The sequence below is a fragment of the Ambystoma mexicanum genome, chromosome 2p (genome assembly GCF_040938575.1).
Source record: "Ambystoma mexicanum isolate Mex_15411 chromosome 2p, UKY_AmexF1_1, whole genome shotgun sequence".
Classification (NCBI taxonomy): Eukaryota; Metazoa; Chordata; class Amphibia; order Caudata; family Ambystomatidae; genus Ambystoma; species Ambystoma mexicanum.
In genome coordinates, this window is record NC_090923.1 from 316,717,492 (window position 1) to 316,739,567 (window position 22,076).

The following is a 22,076-nucleotide window of genomic DNA, read 5'->3' on the forward strand; positions in this document are numbered from 1 at the left end:
ACTCTGCTTGGATAATACAATGGGCCTCCTCATTATAAAAGACCTTGTGGCACGCACCGACAGCTACTCGCCCTTGTATATAAAATGTATTGGCCTCACCTTTGCTCCACCCATCCCTAATCACAGTACGGCCCTAGCACATATCCCCCTTTATCTCTCTGGGCACCCAGGTGCCCATGGATCACGTGATCTAAGCACCACTCTTAAATGTTGCTTATTTATTGATCCCTTGGGCGCAGTGCCTGCAGTTCAAAGAGGATGAATGCTCACCTATTGGCATCACAGAACCCCATGCCCTACTCATAAAAATTCAACCTTCAAAGGGCGCATCCCCACACTTCCTCCTGGGATTTAGCATTCCTTTCCCAGCTGCAATCAATTAGCTTTTATCGGCACAGCATGGTGGCCTGTGGCCTTAGCAGCATAACTTCTCTGTGGGTGATCGAAGGGGGAACTCAAATCTCTGGATCAACTGGACAGAGCCGCAGTTCCACTTTATGCCAGTTTCTCGAACTTCCACAAGCGCATCCTGTAATATGCCCCGACATCCAACATGGCAGAATTCCTGCTACCATAGCCCTGTGCCTCACATTTACCGCAACACGTATTGGACTACATCTCACACGCCTACCTACGTCAGCTATCTATTAGAACATCTATTAAAATATAACATTGTATACTATCTCCAAATACAAAATACATCACCCTTTCTTTAACCTCTCAAACTGCAACTTGAGAACATTGTTCCTCTTTTTGTATTGCTATATGGTGCTTCTATGTGTGAAAGCTAACTACACATGGATATGTGCGCATTCTGCGATGCCCAATGACAACTGCCAGCACTGGGCCGCCTACTAATCTTTCTTGCGCAGCCAAAATCTCTGACTGCCTTCGACGTTGCACTTGCATCCCATCATAGTCTCTATTATCAACTCTTGTAGTTGTTCAAAAATACTCTTGGGTTTTGCGCTTTCTGTGGCCCTATACTTAGAATCGCTTTCTTCAAATAGTTCCTCACACTCTTATCACTTATGAACTCTTCCCGGTCTAATTCAGGCTTTCTTAAATTGGGTTTATCTTGTTATTCTTTAGGCTCTCCTCTTTTATCCTGTTTACTTGCCAGTTTTATTTCCTCTATCTCATTACATGTTTCTAGGTTGGACTCTCTCCAGTCATCAACCATGAAGACATAGGGTGTTTTCCCTTCCTCCCAGGGCTTTTGTTGCCAGTCTGTTGGCTCTCTACCAGAGTTGGATAAATGTATCTTTTTCACATTTCTTGTTTACCACTTTCATCAACGATATATTGTCCTCAGGACTGGGACGAGTTTCTCGCTTCACATGATACCCATCTTCCCTGACCGGGTTATTTGTAATTTGCTTTCTCCGGTTTTTACCAGGCTCACCTCCCTAGCATCACAAGGAAAGACTCCCCTCCTGGGGAGAAGGGATGAATAAGTGATTTATCATAGAATTAAAGTGAAAAAATATACTTCAATCCAACGCTTTGACTTCTGCACTATCCACTGGTCGGTTAGACCTCAGAATGATGGAAAGAATGCACTTGTAAGTCCAGCAGTGAAGCAAGGGCTCCCTCATGTGGAAATATCCCAACTTAAAATAGGTTAATCACTGGTGTGTTAAACAGAAGGAACACAAATTCAGAAACAAAAAACAATACCTGAAAATCCCATCTTCATGAGAGTCATGTTCACCAACTCCTTCACATGCTGCCGGTTGTAAATGTCTGGTACTAGTAAAATGCACCTGTAATACTAGATAGAGAGGAATCCAAGTCACTTCTAGCATTTGGATTTTTCAGATCCATTTGGGGCACAAAACAGCGTGCCCGTCAGTCTTAAAGCATGACACTATACCCAGAGCATTCCGGTCAAAATCAAGATACAATACTAAATAGAAGCAAAATCTTCCGCCCATCCCCTTTTCAGTAATCAATATGAGAAAACAGCATTGCCATATTCCCATCATCCGAAACCCAAAGCAAGGTGCAATATTATTTGTTCACTGTGATTTGTATGACCGCCACTACATAGGACCCCATTGATAGCACCAGGATATGGGTGTAGCAGTAGGAGGGCAAGGGGATGGAAGCCTAGGAAGTGAATACAGGGGGGTGGGAGGCAAGGTATAGCTGGGTTGTGCAAAGAAAGCTTATGTTGAGAAGCATGCAGAGCCACTACTGCGTCTTTGGTTTTATCATCTATTCATGATGCGCATTCCTTACCCTCTGCAAGGCATACATTAGTTTTAAACTGATTAGCAGACTAAAATGTTCTTTATTAGCAAAGAAACCCATTTCATTAGCAATGTTACACTAATATTGGTAATGTAACCAGAAGTTATTTGTACCAAAGACATAAATTGAGCAACAACACAGCATTATTGTATTGATGGGTACCGCTGAAGTAAAACATTAGTGAGACTCAAGCATTGCAAATTCTTTAACATTTTGCATGACCTGCAGGTCGAGTAACTTAGTTTACCTACTCAACCTTAAAGAAATGCACTCTACACATAGCAAAGGATTACAAAAAAATAAAATGTGCTTTTTGTAAAATGGCGCATTTCACCACAAACTCACTTTATGGTAGGCACACTGCTGCGACCCATAGTCCAGCCACGCACAGTGAAACCTTTATTTGACATTTACCTTGAAATAAATGTTAAATAAAAGTTTCAAACATCCCCTGCAAATGAAACTCACCCGGCATAAAATCTACTTGACTATGTGACAGGGCAGGTAGACTTTGCAAGCCGTGGATTAACGTTTGTCAAATGTAAAATGTTAGCTGCATGAATAGACACAAACAAATACATATGAAAATACAAAAAGGCTCTGAAAACATTTTGGCAGGCTATTTCCCGCAGGTTCTAATATATAATGCAATCAGAATCAAAGAGCAAAGAGAGCTCTGGAGACTAACTACAGTGTATGGTATAGTAGTAGATCTGTAGATGTACCAACTGGATGGAACTATTGATTACAACTTCACATAAACACCTAGTTAGCTTTGTGCAATCATTCTGTAAGAGGAAGGAAAGAAAGTGGCTACGAGTGGATGCTGTAGCAGGCAGAGAACTGAGCTAACTAGGTGGAATATTGTCATTTGCTACCATTTCACGTTCAGGGTAGCTGGTATAAAGCAGCATGGTGATAAGATAGAATGTCAAGGTGTATGCGATTGAGCACCAGTTGTGCAGATGAATGCAACCAGCAGGTCACAAAACTATGTTTGCCCTCAAAAGAATTTGGCCACGTGATTATGTACATTGACAAAGGTGTTCACTCGTCAATGTGATGCATCTTTCCCAACAAAATGAAATCTAATTTACACTTTGAGATTTAGATCCATTACCCTAGACTTTACTGTGAAGCATGGAGATAATGGAATCTTTTACAGTAGCAATACTGTAATTATGTATTATGTAACATTGTTCAGAAATGGAATTGCATGACAGAGTAAAAAAGAAAAATTCTTGCCTAGCACTGCCGCCCAGGTCTCAGGTACTTAAAAGCAGAGGAGATGAGTACTGCTGTACTCTCTCCCTCTCAATTAGTCCCTTTGATCCTGCAGTGAATCGAGAAAAGCCGGTGGAGAGCACACCAACAGCAATTCAGGGTGTGCTGTGATTTCATTGAACAGGGAAACTTAAATAGCTATCTTTGCAAAACAAGTGTCAATTCAATTAGCAAACCGACAGAATGGCATAGCAAATTGCTATGCAACACTTATTCTATATGCCTTGCTCTGTATGTTGATAAGACAGGTTTTTCATAATCTACTCTGGCGAGGGGTTCTGTAAAGCCAACTTAAAAGTGCAACCAGTTTAAGCGCTAGTAGAAACTCTGAATTGTAACATCGAAAGGATTTGGGGGCACAATTGGGGTGCAATACAGTTAACAAGAGCAAAGCATGTTCTGGAACGGAGGTCTACACGGGTAAATACAAACATAGTATTTTATAGGTAATCAATAAAATCAACGCAGTACTGGTTAGTAAAGCCACGATTACATGTACAAACAGCACAGTATGGCTACACCAAAATGGGTTTCCTACCATGTTAGATCACTATACAATGAATAGGCACTATGCTCACCAAAATGAGTTTCCTAACACATTAGATCACTATACAATGAATAGGCACTATGCACTGCCAACGGCTAGTGGTATAGGTTAAGATTGTAGTAAAAGCCAGAGTCACTGTATAAATGTTCAAAAGGGTCCCCCAGCTATGGACGGGGTAGACTACCGGTGACCAGGCCCTAGATGACAGAAAAAAGGACTCCAGACCCAGAATCCACTGCCTTTGGCCCGGTAGCATAGCTACATTTAACTTAAGGGTTTTACAACCAATGGAAGTCAATCAGGATAGGGTGGGGTAGATATAAGGCATCTCGAATTGCAACCCCCAAAGACACCACTGGACAGGGTTGGGGACAATGAGGCTCACCTTAGATTTTGCTGCAGAAGTTTCACAGGCTGTGGTTACGGGGAGTACAGTGTGGATTGCGTTAGGCTCAGGTATAGACCCAGGACAGGGTGAAAATCACTCAAAATGCACCACAAGACTATGCCTCAGTAGCGGCAGCAGACAGGACCGGATGTTGATGTGACCCAGGAAAAGGTAGGCAGACCCTCAGGAACACCTTTGTCAGACTTTGGGTTGAGCAGGCCAGCCCTTGTAGGCAGAGACAGTAGCAGCAGGTTGGCAAGGTCCCACTAGAGCGCTGAGGATGCCAGCAAAGTTTCCAGCGATGAGGCAGGAAGTGGCCCATGGGTGCAGCCCAGTTCTAGTCATGTGCAAGCAAAACGCAGACCTGGTGACAACACTTAAAAATTGATTGATGCAGAGCAGGGCTTCAGACTAATTTGTCACACCAGAGCAGATGAGGAAGGCATCCAGTACATGTCTTCCCAGTGGATTTGAAGGTGGAGGTCAGAAACAAAGCAGTTGACTTGGCCAATGCTGACAGCAATACCAGTCCTCTGGCAAGCATCTGGTCTGCACTTCAAATGATTGGATCCTGTGGTTCGCAATCTTGATCATCGGCAGATCCTCTCCTTTTATAGAGATTGTGGGTTGGGGGCAGCACCAACCCACCTATATCAGGGCCTGAAACAGTGAAACAGGTGTATACTGGCCAGTCACGGGCTGCCTCCCACCTCACATTCTTCTCATTGTTTGTGCAGTCGATTTCTTTGTTCTTTTGCTTAACCTGGGGAGTCCCCTTCTCTTTTTGCTGGATTTTCTGGGTGTTCTGGCTTTTATCTAAGTCAGGCTTAATCTATAGCCTGACAGAGAGGCTCTGCATGTTTGTGCTCTGCCTGAAGAGTCTTTACGACTCCTGACAGGGTGTTCAGATGGAGTTCTCAAATCAGCTCCTTAGGGGTGGGATTTTACTAGGCCACTCTATGGTAAACAGGGATGACACTGAGAGGTTAGCCAAAACCCAATCAAAGTAGAGTGGAAGAGCAGTTACGGCTTAGCCCCAGTATGTATGAATGAGAGTGGGACAGGGCTACAATGAGTCCTGTAAAGAAGCCACAAACTTGGTAAGTGAAAGCCAGTTTATTTGGAACAGCTTCAGTAACTCACTTAAGACCCCCAACACAGGCAGCATCCAGGGTATAACTGACTTCACTCCAGAGTAATCATCTCCAAGCACACATCATTCCAGAATGGCACAGTAGGCATAAATCCATTCTAGAATTACAGATGATGTGCTTGGCATAAACACAGCTGAAAACCATAGCAACAAGAAAGCATACAAAGGTTTAGCTTTATACAACACATCCCCCTCCCTTATGCAATACATTTCTTTATTGTGGGATATGTACCCACTGAACAGATATATACTTACATCATTTTACTTTCGCGATTCTGGACAAAGACCAGACTTGACCACTTTCTACACACACAGCGTTTTCGAAGACTTATGTAACCCTAACAGGCTCTGTGTATAACGGTTCCCCTTTCTTGGTAACAACAGCCTTCCTTATCCATACCCAATCTCCAGCTTTGACCACGGTTATTCTCCTTGGGTGCTTCTTATTGACTCTTTCCACCCACTTGTTTTTTCAGGCTTCCATCCCTTTCTTTACATCATCCATAACCGCATCGGACGCTCTCGCCCTGCCCAACCAAGCTGGCGCAACACAGGTATTTGCCTTTCGCCCTCTCATAAGTTCAAAATGAGCTAATCCCCGTTTCTACTCGCGGAGCCATCCTCAAAGCATACAGCCCGTCTCTTACTGCAACCTTTTTATCAAGACCACATGGATTAGCTCCACAAATAGCATCCATAATACTTCGATTTACTCTCTCAACCATACCGTTTGCTAGGGGACAATACAAAGGAGTCTTTTTGTGTTAGATTCCACATTTGTACAGATACTCCAAAAATAGTTTTCCCATGAATTGTGGACCATTATCCGTGAGAATGCTCCTGGGCAAACCCTCCCTTTCAAACACATCCTCAATGAATTCAATTATGCGTTGACACGTGACTTCCCTCAGGATCTTAAACTCTGTCCATCTCGAAAAGGTATCAACCATCACCAAAATGAACCTACCTCTACTTGCACCCATGTCTACGGGACCTAGAACATCCATGGACAAATCTTGCCACACACCATCAGGAATGGTAGTTTTACCCATTGGTTGGGACACAGTTATCACGTTCTTCCCATATTTGGTACAGTCACTGCACGCACCAACCACTTTCTCAATTTCGCGATCAATTCCTGGCCACCAGTAATCGGCTTTTATTACTTCTTTCGTTTTTACAAATGCCAATATGTCCCTGATGGGCACAATCAATCAATTTCCTCCGCAGACTGCCTGGAACCACCAACTTGTCCCATCTGTACAACAGCTCTCCTTTTACGGATAGTTCATTCCTTACTTCCCACATAGCCCTCTCTTCACCTGATAGTAGCCTTTTCTCTGGCCACCCATCCGCCACAAGTACCATAATCCGCTTCCACATTTCATTGGCCCTTAACACTTGAATCCACTCTTGTTTCTGAATTATACCCTCCACAGTTGCAAAAACCATTTCATGTTCACCATATACATTACTTCCTTTTTCACCAGCATCATTCTCCAACTTCACTCTCGAAGCGTGATCAGCTTGCACATTCTCTTTACCAGCAACTACTGCTATTTCAAATTTATGACACTGTAGCCTGGTTACCCAGCCTGCCACTCTCCTTGAAACCTTGTTGAGGCCTTTACTTTCAAAAATCACCTTAAGGGTTTGTGATCTGTTCTCAAGTTAAACTCTTGACCTCAGACAAAATTTTTTCATCTTTTCAATGCCCCAATGGCACGCCAGGGCTTCCTTTTCCAACACAAAAAAAGTTCAATTGTGCACCTCTTAACATGCGGGATGCATGCATTACAATCATCTCCGTACCATCAGCATCTGGCTGCAACATCACCACACCTATACCGGTCTTACTGGCATCCACGGCCAGAATGGTTTTATTCCTAGTATCAAACATCGATAGGGGTTTTGCCATATCAATTTTTCTTTTCATTGCTTCAAATTGTTTTCACATTCCTTGCTCCATTCAAACTCAGCACCCTTCCTTAATAATGCCCTCAATTTAGTTATGGAATCGGCATAGTTCTCAACAAACCTATGATAGAACTCAATAGTACCTAGAAATGATCTCAACTCAGCCTTAGTCTTTGGTGGCTGTGTTTTCAAAATGGACTCAACTAAATTCCTTTTTGGTTTGAGTCCCTGCTCAGAAATTTCATGACCTAGATAATCAACCGCTTGAGTCAGAAATACAACTTTTTCGCCACGCAAAGCTATTTCTCTTGCTTTAAAGATCTTGAGAACTAAATCCAGTCTTGTTTTTAACTCACTCTCGTCCTTCCCACATATCAGGACATCGTACTGAAAGCAACATACACCACCGACATCCTTCAACAATTTGTCCATAACCTTTTGGAATACGGAAGACGCTGACACCAGCCCAAATGGCATGCGCTTGAATTGATATATTCCCTCATAAGTGATGAAAGCAGTCAATTTGCGTGACTCATCATCTAAACTTATCTGATGATACGCACTCGCCATGTCAAGCTTTGCAAAATATTTTGCACTCCCCATCCTACTTAATAACTCCCCCCATATTGGGAAGAGGATGGCAATCTGCTACCACACACCGATTAAGCTCCCTCAAATCAATGCATACCCTCAAATCCCCATTGCTTTTCTTTACCACCACCACAGGAGATATCCACTCCACAGCCCTAGCTGGCTCAATAATTCCTTCTCTTTCCAATTTCATTAATTCCTCACGCACAGCATTCCGCATAGACAGGGGCAGCGGTCTGAGCTTGGACGCAACAGGATTGCTTCCTTCTTTCACCTCAATCTTGTGCACCATCTCTTTGAGACACCCCACTCTGTTACAAAATACCTCAGGATATCTGGTCACCATTTTACATTCTGTTTTGTCACTATTAACCTCAGAAGAATTAACCACATTGAGGACTTGCTCTTCACTATTAGGATCCAACTTGATTCCCAAACCCCTTTGTTCCTTCCAACCTAACAAGGTTTCACCTCTTTTGGTAACATATTTTCCCACGTGTGAACCTCCCTTTGAATTTGAATTCTGTCTCATAGCACCCCAGAATTTCTATTTTGTCTCCATTATATCCGCCAGGCATTTTATCTGAGGGAATCAAACATCTGACGTAACCTCAAATTACATTCTCAAAAACAGTTTTAGACATTAATGTGATTTTGGAGCAGGAGTCAGCAAGCATTTTAACCATATGACCATTTACCTCTATCCATGCTGATGGATGCTCGCACTCATCAGAACCTGAACACTTTACCATATGAACGGTAACTATTTCATTCTCAGAAACATCAGCTTCTTCAGAAGATACACCGTCATATTCTTCAATCAGGAAGGTTCCCCTTCCACCTCCAATTCGATAGTTTTTACAACAATTCTCGAAGTGCCCCCACTTCTTACATAAACCACAATTCACTCGCCTCCCAGGGCAAATGGGAGATGTAGACAAATGTCGTGAGCTCCCACAGCGAAAACATAACCTATCTTCCTTTTTCACATTAAATTGAGCGGCGTCCTTTTGAAACCGCCTATTATTCTGCTCACCACCCCCACCTTTGGCTTGGGTATTCTCATAATGTTTATTGGGCTTGGTTCTATGTTTTTTCTTTTCCTTTAGGCACCCTCCCTTCTTATCTCCAACTCTTAGTACCTCAACACTTGGTGCTGATTTATTTTCTTTGAGGGACAGCTTTCGCTACACATTGTAATGTGTGCTCAATTCTCTTCGCTATACTAATGACCTCCTCTAAGTTTGGATTGTCCTTTAACCAAATTTCCTCTCGTATTTTATCATTAGAGCAGTGAATCATAAATTGATCTCTTATGTGTTCCTCTAATCCACCACCAAACTTACAATTGAGGGATAAATGTCTCAAAGCAGTTATATAGTCTTCAACAGTTTCTCCTTCATGTTGACATCTCATGCCAAAATGATATCGCTCCAATACCGTGCTAGTTTTTTACTCTAAATGCCTATCAAGTTTGGTCAATGCCAGGTCAAAATCATTTGTTCCCTCTTCTGAATCTAATTCGGAAATATCAGGAAGTGTGTCATATATCCTCTGACCTTCATACCCCAGAAAATGCATTAACATCGCTACTTTACGTTCTACACACATTCCATTCCCACACGTAGCTTTAACATAATGTAGGAATCCCTTCTTCCACAGGGCCCACTTAATTTTTGGCGGACCTGGTGTGAGCATAAATACTTGCGGACCCGGGGACTCCAGACAGGGCCATATTTATAACCTCTAAATGCTACGTAACACAATGCGTAAAATAACAGGTTAATATGCGTTCAAAGTATATGACACAACAAAAACAATTTTGCTTTCAAGATGTCAAATGGTGATTCTTAGAATATCGTCAAATGTTGCCATACATAGCCACTCTATTTTGGCTATGCTTGTCCAGTCACCACCACAAAAATATCTCCTCCTTTTGGGGGGCCAGAGAAAGCACCTTCTCTAAGCTGTGGTGCCCTTTGTCATACACCCCTAATTCGCCTTCCCACATGGGGGCCCTGGGCGAGGTTTCAGTATCCTTTCTCAATTCAGCGCCACATCCGCATTCAGCTGGGCTCGATTCAGCACCACATCCACTTTCAGGCAGCTTCCAGCTTCCTGCTGATAGCTCCTGCCAATTCCTCCTGGATGGTGGCTGCTCCTGCTGACAGCTCCTGGATGGTGGCTGCTCCTGCTGATAGCTCCTGCCAATTCCTCCTGGATGGTGGCTGCTCCTGCTGACAGCTCCTGCCAAACTCCACTTCCAGTCACTGTTGGGGGTCTTGGCTTCTGCGTGGATCACTACAGACATCCCTTCCTCGTCGCCATTGTAAAGAAGCCTCAGACTTGGTAAGTGAAAGCCAGATTATTTGGAAAAGCTTCAGTAACTCACTTAAGACACCCAACACAGGCAGCATCCAGGGTATAACTGACTTCACTCCAGAGTAAACATCTCCAAGCACACATCATTCCAGAATGGCACAGTAGGCATAAATCCATTCTGGAATTACAGATGATGTGCTTGGCATAAACACAGCTGAAAACCATAGCAACAAGAAAGCATACAAAGGTTTAGCTTTATACAACAAAGCATACAAAGGTTTAGCTTTATACAACAAGTCCACACAAAACGCCACCAATAATTCAAGTTAGTCAGTAAGTATATGTTACAGAGTGACTTCCAGGCTTCTTGGGGTTACGTCTTAGGTTTATTACAGGTACTTAAGACATAGTTACATGAAGATAGATACAAGAGTGTGGACAGGATGTTAACACTAGCCCCATCACCCAGGCAGGGGGGCTCTAACTGCGAAATCGTCCCATAAGGTGAAGGAAGTGGGAAGCAGCAGCTCCTTTATAACTTATGGGCGCAGTTGTGGCTTCCCACTTCCTTCACCTTATGGGACGGCTTCGCAGTTAGAGCTCCCCTGCCAGTGTGGACAGGACTTAACACTGGCCCCATCCCCCAGGCAGGGGAGCTCTAACTGCATGAGTGTAGAATCCTCTGGTTAACATTCCAACATAAACACAGAAACAGTCCACATGACATCACCAGCTCACAGCACCCACAGACAGTCACTTCACAACACATCTCCTTCCTTTACCAAACTGCACATACACACAGACAGTCACTTCACAACACATCTTCCTCCTCTACCAAAAAGAATACCCTACACCCACACACATGCACCCAGGAGTATGACAACACAACCCATATCCCGCATAAAAGAACACACTGGCAACAAAAGGAAACTAAAGGAACACCTTTTTTATAGAGAGGTGCAGCTCCAAAAAAATATCTTACTCCTACACACCACTAACAAAGGCACTACCTCCCACTAATCACAGTGGCACTTACCCACAATCACCTATGCTTCCCAAAACTGTTGCAAACAGAGGCGCTACCTCCAAACAAACTCCTCAAACTTCTGGCGGAGGCGCTACCTCCAGTCCTGCTTCTGGCAGAGGTGCTACCTCCAAACACAGAGTCGCTACCCCTTTCTGGCGGAGGCGCTACCTTCCTATAACCATTGCAGCGTGGCACATAGTTCTGGCGTGACACTCACGCACTTACAAAGCTAGCCAAGTTTTACACTAACACCGGAGGCGCTACCTCTTTCTAACACCATTGTGGCACTCACCCACATACTATACACACTCTGGACGCTACCCATCTCACATCTTCTCTGACTCACAGCACACTTCTTGCTAACTTTACACTATATCATAACAGAGTCAGTTAAAATTAATTTACATCGTAACATTCTGTATGCATAATTTAGAACGTTTGAACCGACAATCATCAAATCAGGTACTATAACATTCTAGGAATTCCTAAAAGTCCATGTTGCCTTCAAGCAACCTACTGCTGTGCCCTACCAATACATCCTTAGTGTCCATAGCTAGTCCTCGTTTACCTGCAAATTCCTCAAATTTGGTTACATCTACCTTCAACCATAACCAAACCACTCTCACGAAGTAACCTACAAAAATGCCCTTAAACGTCCATAGCCAGTCGTTTGCTTTACCTGCAAATTCCTCAAAGTGTTAAATCTAACATCACCTTTTAATACATTTGCACTCACTCCTACTCATCTTGTATCTCTTTAGGAATTCGTAAGACTCTTGACCCTTGGGACTGCTACATGTCAACACTATACATTTTTCAATTTCCTTTTGAAACAATGCTTCAAAACCATAAAAAAAAGATACAAATATTTATTTTCCTTTCCTGTACTTGCTTGCACAGAACTCTACAGCAGTATCACCGCTCCCCACCATTTATTCCTTCAGTGGAAAACTCCTTGTAGATCCTTGCTGCTGCCACGCCCCGTAGCAACGGCCACGTAGCGCTGACCTCTGCATCGCCCGCATGATGTGCGGCTGTCCGACACTCAAGTCCAGTGGGAATGGACTTGCTGAAAGCTTCTACATCCTCGCTTCTTTTATGGACATTTCCCCTTTTTCTAACGGGCACCTCTTTGCTTCCCAACTTAAGAAGCCCTTATTTTGCGACCGTCTCTTTCCACACATACATAAGGATAGGTTTAAGGCACCTTTCAGGGCGCATCTCTTCCGACTCCTTCTCATACGATACGTCACTGCCTTGGTTTAAGTTTCCGAAAACGTCCTCATCACGTTGCATGCTTCTTTAGGTGCTTTTCTCTATAGTTAGCCTTCGTGCCTCTGCTAACTGCGCCGCGTATTAACAGCGACTGCAGCGCAAACGGCTACCGAATCCTTAACATGAACATTCTCTCTGATCGCCAACTCTCCAGGGCCCTCCAGTGACGACATCATTGCTACAAATGCATACAAAGTGCTCACATCTCCAGCTGACCAACCGTCACCTAATAGCAGAGCGCTGTGGTCACAGTTTTCTATTCGGATTGGGCTATGTTTCTCAGTAAACGGCATCAGCACTTCAGTTTCTGCTCACATGCCAGCACTTCAGCTTCAGTTTCTGGGCACATCAATAACCATGGGCTCTAAACTCTCTCCACAATGAGCTCCTTTATAACTTATTGGCGCAGCTGCGGCTTCCCACTTCCTTCACCTTATGGGACGGTTTCCCTTCTTCACCCTCAGGGCCCAGCTCCCTTCTTGAGCTTCCCTTCACATCATGGCCCTGCTTCTCTCTTCGGGCCCGGGACCTAGCTCTCCCTCCACCTCATGGGCAGCTGATCCCTCCTGATAAAGAGCTTTCGTCCTCCCCTTTTTTTGTGCCTTGGGTGATGGGTCTTACTTGTCTTGGGGGCAGTGTTGTCCTTCTTGTCCACCTCTTTCCTGCACGCCCTGCAGCAGGTTTCTCCAGTCCTCTTCACGTTATTGCACTCAGGTTCTCCTTTTTAAGACCAACTCGTCGCCATTGTTACAGAGTGACTTCCGGGCGCCTTAGGTTTATTACAGGTACTTAAGACATAGTTACATGAAGATAGATACAAGAGAGTGGACTGGACTTAACACTTGCCCCATCACCCAGGCAGGGGAGCTCCAACTGCCTGAGTGTAGAATCCTCTAGTTAACATTCCAACATAAACACAGAAACACATGACATCACCAGCTCACAGCACCCACAGAAAGACATTTCACAACACATCACCTTCCTTTACCAAACTGTACATACACACCGTCACTTCACAACAATATATAAAAAATACAATTATTCATCAGGCATTTATGAACACACGAATTATAGAAAAAACAAAATCACAGGTAAGCAATGTAATCAATAAATCATATATACATTCACCCTTCCAAATTAGATTGCATAGGCAGCTTATGGCAAATAAGGCCCTGCTCAGAACGAGGACGGCTGCAGAGAATTAGCCCAAAAGGGAGCTGGTCAGTACACCAGGTGGCACTTTGGACACTTCCAAGGCTTCCAAGCAACAGACCCTCTAGCACGAGTTGAGACGGTTTCCCCGGATCCAAGGGTTGAAGCACCAACGAGAGTCTTCTGGGATCAGGCAGTAGGGCAGGGCTTCACTAGACCAATCACTGGAGTTGATGCTGGTCAGCCACAGGAGTCATCATTGGGTTGTCAGCGGGATGCTCTTCTTCGTAGAAGTCTATGATATGTCAATAGCTGCATCCAAGATTTAGGTTGGGAGCTAGCCAAAGCCCACCAATGGTAAGGACCTGCAACATGCGAACAACCAATGGTCATCACATCCATACAGAAACGGTCTTTCGGTGCCAGAGGCTGTGGACAAATAGTCCCAGCCCCGGCCTCTGGCTCAAACACTCACAAAGCCCACTTGCCCGTGAAAGCAGCAGCTTTCACCAGGGATGGAATTATTTTCCTGACCTGGGAAGGCAGGAAAAAAGGTCAAGGCACAGGTTGGCCAAAGAACCAGCGAACAATTTGTGGCACAGCCATTTTAGGGTGCTAGCCACCTTTAGTAGCCATTTACGGTAAATGCAAAAGTGAACGAAAAAATATCACAAAAGCAGTAAAAATCACACAGCTGGGTACATCATCAAAGTAACAAAAAAGACATTAGGTAAAAAGTTACGAGGATACAAAGTATTCTAACGGCACTTCACTATAAGATGTGTGCAACTGTAAAAATAAGAGACGTCTAAAAGAGAGAGAGTCTCTCACTACTGACAGTATTAGGGACTAGTGTAAAGGCATAATGAAGCAAGACAGACAACAGATTCAAAGTTCAAACAAATGAAATGTTATTAACTTATATGTCAGGCTGGTTGAAGGCCTAATTTGACCTATGCTAAGGTGGGATTTCCCAACCAGAAGAAACTAAGAAAAGTGGGTTGGTGTGTCCAAAACCTGTACTTGCCCTCACAACTAAAGCTAAACAATGTGTAAGGATGTCAGCAACAAAAGAAATAGTGTTCCAGGTAAAGTTCCGAGCTTCTTCCAGCTCTGGGCTTGCGTCCCTGCTCCTCTTCCCAAAGTTCAAAACAGTTCTGCAGTCTCAGGGTTCCCTTCCCCAAGAAGACACCACAGTTCAAAATGGCCCAAGGTTCTCTTTCACCAAGGAGGCACCAAAGTTCATAAGGTCTTAGTTTTCCCTTCCCCGAGAAGTCAGTTTTTCCAGCTTGCCAACTTATACTTCGTTTCAGACGCTTAAAATTCAAAACCCAGTTCCAGGTCAACTTTACACTACTGGTTTCTTGACGGCTTATGCAGATTACTTTCTTCTGCTCCTTTTCAGCAATCTCTTTCATACACTTAGATTTGCTCTCTGCAGGTCTTCTTGGCTTTCACACAGAGGGTATCCCCAGTCTAGGTGCCGTTGTCGGACCACTCGGGCCACCCATGTCAGGCCATGCAACCAGTAACCCTAGGCTTTCTTTCCCACACAGGTTCCTTTGTAACTACCCCTGTGTTCTGGTTCACATTCATGTGGCTTTCTCCTTGCCAGTATCTTGACGTTGCCAGAAGGAATTTACAAAAGCCACAGACCAAAACTGTCCTCCATCTGCAACCTCTGAATCACACAAAATTACCTCCTCAAGGCCCACCTGAGCCTCTGTGGCCTTCACATCCTCTCTACTCATCCGGGAAGAGCGATATCATACAAATACTCTTCTATCCTTCCCTGATCCGACTCCCCTCCTATGCCAAACAACGCTTCGTAAAACTAAGCAAAGCTCTCCATATCCCCTCAGAAGAAATCTACACCTGTTCATCCTTCCCTGCAATCCCATCAACCCATCGTTCAGCCCTCCGACCATGCAGACGGGCCACCAAAAGACCATCCTCCTTATCCCCTTTTCATAATACTTCTGCTTCAAAAATTGCAGATGCCTCACAACCTTTCCCAACTCCAACCAATTTCTCCCTCTTCTCCCGGACATCTCGTACAAGTCCCTCTCTCCCATCCAAACAAGCACATGTTCTCTTCCAACAAGTCGACCCCAGCCACACCGCTGCCTATTCTCCAGCGGTATCCATTCCCTCTTCCTTCTCACCCCTCCCAAATCAGCAATCCCCACCAGGTGGCCATGCCCACCTCCCAAACAATATAATACAATGCCCATGCCCACCTCCCCATATCATTAAGATCACAGTATTCCCCAATAGCCCCCTTTAAATCTTCACTGAACTTTGCAGCTTCCCAAAGGGAATGATTGCATCTCCACAGGGAGTCCCTACACTGTAAACCCTCAAGAGAAATCTAGACACCATTTCATGGTCCAACCAACTGACGAGCACCATACTACAGCCCCCTACCCTCCACAACATGTCCCTACCCACACACAGATAGTCTATCCCTGTATAGGTACCATGGGGGTTAGGGGAACATAAACCCCAGCTCCTGCAGCTGGAGCTTCCTCCATACATCAAGTCCATATCTGACCAAACATTCCCAGAGGCCTCCTCTCCACACCCTCGGCTGTCTATCCATAGCCTCCGCCAGCGTCATCCTATCCAGCACAGGATGCACCCACAGATTGAGCCCCTGACCTCCATTAACAAACAGACCAGCATTTTCTCCAGAAAGACTCTCTGCCCATAATTAGGGCAGCACACTGTGGCTAAGGACAACCAGCTCCTCTCCCCCAGCCCCTGGTCCTTGATACCAAAACTACTCTCCCGCCTTCATTCTTCCAAACTTTCGCGCTTCGCCAGTTCATGCACCAAAATCCCAACCCCTCCCTTCCGCGCCTTGCCGGAGGCCCAGCAGGTACCCCCAATCAACCCTGCGGGAATGCGCTACTCCTCTCCATCCAGCATTCAAGTCCCCTGCAACATCAACACATCTACACCAGACCACTTCCCAGGCAACCAAAGACTTTGTCAGGGAGTTCAACCCCTTTACATTCAAAGTCCCCACCGTCAAGCAGGTGGCCCGCCCCCCTGCTCATACCCACCACTGCCATTCGACCACTCACCTCACCACATGAACTCCAGCTACCACACTTGAAGTCACCCCCATCTGTTAGGACAGTTTTTCTAAAGTCCAACTAACTGAGAATGTGGTAGCGTGGACAGAGCAGCCAGGCTTATCTTAGGAGGGAGAGAAGGATGAAGCTTGGTACAAAGAAATTGTAGCATACATATGGTCCAAAGAAACACACATGGTATCCAATCATTTTTTCAACAGGAATTCTTCTGAAGTGCTTTACTTCGGCAGGATTCTGCTTAAGAAAACTCAAACTATATGGGGGCTTTTTGAGTAAATGATTAAAACAGGTGGGGCAAGAGTTAGGGGGATTTGTGTAGGGAAGGTGGGGAGAGGGGAGGTCATTGAGTTCTTTTCAGAAGAATTCAGGCAAAGTAAAGTACTTCAGCAGAATTCCTGTAAATAAAAATAACAGAACCGAAACACTATGTATTGTAAAAAAATAAATTGTTTATTTAAATACAAGTTGGCCCACGTAAATCTTGGGGAAATTAGTACCATCACATATCATATAAACACAATTATAAAAAAAAACAACTCAATACTTAGGGGATACAACCCAAAGTATAAACTTATTCAGATTAGCTATCAGCAGTTCATGGTGAGTCAAACCTGTAACACATTCAGAATGCAATCAGCTATTCCTGGGCAGTAAAACCAGGTAAGATATACTTTTAGTATACAGCGAATAATTCACGGGTAGTAGACCCGGTCAGTCATGCAGTGACACTCAGCTATGAAACCACATAATAAACCAACCCGGTTACAAGTATACTCCTTGCAACATTACTTTTTAGAACTCAGTAAATCAACTTGTAGTTTCTGGAGGGGTATTAAGCTACTCAAGGACAAGTATGAACACTTGATAACTATTTTAGAATGCACTAAGGAAATCAGGGAAAGCGATCCCAATTACTCTTTAAGAAAGACGCAATGTATTTCAAGGTAAGTAATTGACTATTTTGTAAATGCTCTAGGCAGTTTCAGGCGAGGCACAACACAGTGTTACAAGTTTAGAAGAGCAGCAGCTATTCAAGGTAAGTTACCAAATACTTTTTAAGAGGGGCTTAAGCAACTCATTAGACACGTATTAACTTCTAGATGGTTTAAGGTCTGTATAAAGCAGATCAGGAGGAGAAAAACTCAATGTCACACTTTAATAAGAACACAATGTTATTCAAGGTAGGTAAAGCCTATTGGTAAGCTTTCACACTCATTCAGTTAAACAATGATAAAACAGTGCAAACACATTTTTCAGAAGGGAGAAACAGCATCTTATATACTTTTTAGAGGGCACAATGCAACTCAACGGTAAGTATAACTTAAGGACATTTTTGTAACATCTTCTTTCATAGAGGTAGTTACAACACTTACTAGTACTTTTACACTCGTTATACTTTTCAAAACAAAATGTTCTTATCCAGTCCTTCCCTAGTCTATTGCATGAGTTTTCTCAGAGGCAGAAGATGGGCCATGGTGCTCTAGGAGCCAGCTGTAGGCAGGTTGAAATAGGTTTCAACTGCAGGAAAGTCAGAGTTCCATAGGAGAACTTCTTCAATAATTAAGTATTCACTTTCAGAGTTAGTTAAAGTGTTCAGGGACTTCTGAGAAGGCTCCCTATATGCATTCCGCAGCATTAGGCCTGGGCAAGTGATATTGGCAAACTTCCTACAAATCACCCACTCAGCCTCACAGGACTTAAGGTAAATATTTCCCACTCCCACACAGTACCTTAGGAGAAAAGAAGAGCTTCAGAGTGGATGCCTTCAGGATGCAGCAGCACAGGACCTGGTCCCCGATTTGGTCTGGAGACGAAAGAACTGCACACTGAATGGGACTCGGCAGTCATCAGAGGAGGCTTCTAGCAAACAATCTTTGACAGGTTCACGCGGCTCTGGCGCCTTTTTACGGCAGCCAGATGAAGGAATATCGCTGGTCAGATCCTTTTCACTCATTTGGTCTTGCACTCTGTTGAGGGGACTTCAGGGATTCGAATTGTGTCTCTGGAGCATCAGGAGGAGGCCACCAAAGTTTCGGATGGATTTGGACTTCGGAAGGCCATGCACCACACAATGGCTCGCGGTCCCAGGGTATTGTGGTATTGCAGCCCAACAAGGTTGCAGCATGCCGTGGGATGGCTCAAAATGCAGGACTTCTTGAGACTAGTGAAATCACCACCAGCCTCTTGGTAGGAGTCGTCGTGTTCGGGAACCCAAGGTCGATGGAAGGAACGGTTACTGCAGGCTCTGGTTACACAGCAGGCTCTCTGGTCACTGGAAATCTACAGCCGTCTTTTCTTCATCTTCCTCTGTGGTTTCAGCTCCAGTGCTTGACTTGTCAACAGCTTCCAGGTTCAGAGAATTTATCAGGAACTACAACACAACCAATCAGGACAGCCAGCTCCCCACTGAGACTTGGTTCCTTTCGGGCAAGGTGGAAGGCAAAGGGCTGCAGAGATTTGTGCCTTCGCAGACACTCTGCAACCTGGGCAGGGAATACAAAGGATTCCCGCAGAAGACCAAACTTCAACTTAGTTTGTTCCTGCTTAGAATGGCAAGGGAAGAACTCAGAAACAAAAGCATACTTAAAAATGGCGAAAAAGTCGGCACTCCCCATTCTAGAGGGAATGGTGGCCCTTCTGTGCATTACCGAGGCTGAATTTACAGCCTGCAAGTAAAAATGACTAAAAGTCATAAAGGTAAAACCACTGTCTCGAGCCATTGTAACAAAAATGCTACGGGTAAGAAAGCAAGGGGATACAATTGTATCCCCCCAGCACTCTACATTGGTATGGTGTGCTGGTTCATAATATACAAATGTAAAGGGGGATGAAAATACCTCTTTACCCTTTAAGAACAGAAGCTCGCCCAAATACATTAAAGGGAAATTAATAGAGAAGCACAAAGGGGAAACCCAGCCTAAGCCCAAAAGTTATAGCAAACTATACCTCCAACCATACACCATGGAGAGACATGAAAAGGTCACCCATAAAAAGAGTAAAAGACTAAGTGGGAGAGGAAAAAGATTCCCCTTCACCCAGAGACAAGGGAAAATAATTGCCCACTCCAAGCAAAACGTTCTGTGGTTGACACAGGTCAGGAAGATTAATCACAAATATGAAAATCTTACCCAACAATCTACCACCCGTAACCCCCACAAACCGCAAGACCCCAACATCCTCCCTACCTCCCCCGCCCCCACCACCATCCCCCCACCAAACTGCCCCCCTCCAATCTCTGACCCAAGAGATGCCCATCAAAGCTGTGCCACCAAGGAAGGAGACCCCAAACCTCCACCAGGCCTGAACAACACAGCTCAGAAACAACACTTGAACATTTAACCATTGACGAATGCCAATCAATAAAACACCAGAAAAACATTACTGATTCAGTCACTAACACCGGTGATGGAGTGTTAAGCCACCAAAACGTATGACCCCCCTCAGGACCCTCTTCCTCTGGGCCAATACCCCCAAACCCTCGGTAACACAGCCTGCTCAGCCGCTCCAAACTCATCACTCCCACCACTCTGCTCCCCCTTTAAAAGGTGCCGCAGGACCTGTTCTGCGACACTCAATCCACTTCCTTAATCTCAAAAACCAATGCAAAAGGGAATGTCCATCACAACACTGGTGTGGCATGTGATGGATGCAGCCTTCTATGTGGCTAGGTGAGGCGGCCTGTTGCCATGTAATGTAACTGCACGTCACAGAGACGCATGTCCATCACCATTTCACTGGTATTAGTCAACAGTGGGAGGTACCAAGGCCCATAATTTGTTTCTTAAACAGCCTGTTGGTTGTCAATGTGTCCACTGCCAGCATGCCCCCGAGCAGGGGATTTGGTGGCCAGTATGCATATGTCATGCACCCATTGCTTGTTGGCCACAGTGTTTGGATGCTGTATTTCTTCTGACTACATTCCCTGCATTTTGTTGCATGACAGCAATGTGATGCACATGTTTACTGTAAACACATTGCACATGACTCCACATGTCTCTTTTTATCCATGTGCAGGTGAGGATGCACCAGATGCAGAGGAGGAAGAAGAGTTTGTGGTGCATCAGACCACCAGTGGAGGACGTGGTGTGACAGGCAGTGAGAACCCGCTGGTGCTCCAGACCATCATCAGCCGTGCTGCACACTCTTCTGACTCTTTGGACTGAGCTGGCTCTGATGCTGAACCGGATGTGCGGTCCTCAATGCTGCCTTAGTGCACCAATGAGTGGCGCAGTTGGGGCCTGCGAGTCTCCAGGGGGTCAGGCCACCCTCCCATGCTTTGGTTTCTGGCTGGTCCTGGCACAGATGTCCAAGGAAGGGTTGTAGACCTGCAGCCAAAAACAGGGGCATCACAGCAAGGGCCATGCTCCCTTGCATCACGTAGATGTAGGTCAAGCACACGTGGGGGACATTTGCAAGCTGGGCAGACAGAGTGGGAGCAGAAGATGTTGTGTTAGGCACACCAACAGGGTGATGACTTTCAGAGGTTGGCTGTGGACATGGATAGGGTGGCCACTTCCATGACCCTCCTCCCCCAGCAACACCGGTGGCGCAATAGCTGCAGGTCATACGGTCCACATGCCGCTCCCACAGACTGTGCATGGAGGCCAACATCAGGGGCTGATGGGCAGATCTGCAGGCATCCCTGCTTGCAGCGGGTAGGGTACACAGGGATTCCCCAAGGCATGAGATGTTGGCCCACATGACTGCAGTCCATGAGGAACATGCAGCCACCAGAAGGTGTTTGTACTGCGGCAGACAATCTCTGAGGAACTCTGTGCCACCCGTGAGGTTGTGTATAGTGACCTCACAGGCCTCAGTCTGCTAGTCCACTCATCAGCGTTGCGCCTGATGGCTACCACTGAGAACCAGGCCAGGGCACTGCATGGTCAGCCTCCAGCAACATTTCCACCTGCCGATTCAACACAGGATGTGGGTGCCAGCACAGACATGCCAGTTGGTCCACCATTGCCATGAGGTCCATGAGCTCATGGAGTCTTGTTTTTTTTTGTATTGGACCTCCACTACTGTTGATGTCCTACTGTGGTGTAGTGCATGTCCTTGAC

The 22,076-nt window shown here is 45.0% G+C and overlaps 1 protein-coding gene across 3 annotated transcripts in view; it reads right to left on the reverse strand.

The window, feature by feature from the left end:
* ACTR8 (actin related protein 8) overlaps nucleotides 1-22,076 on the reverse strand; it is a 520,692-nt gene that overhangs the window by 323,751 nt on the left and 174,865 nt on the right. For all 3 annotated transcript variants that reach the window (XM_069643635.1, XM_069643636.1, XM_069643634.1), the window contains one exon: nucleotides 1,681-1,774. In XM_069643635.1, coding sequence (XP_069499736.1) covers nucleotides 1,681-1,774 — 94 coding nt within the window. The remainder of the gene's footprint in view (nucleotides 1-1,680; nucleotides 1,775-22,076) is intronic.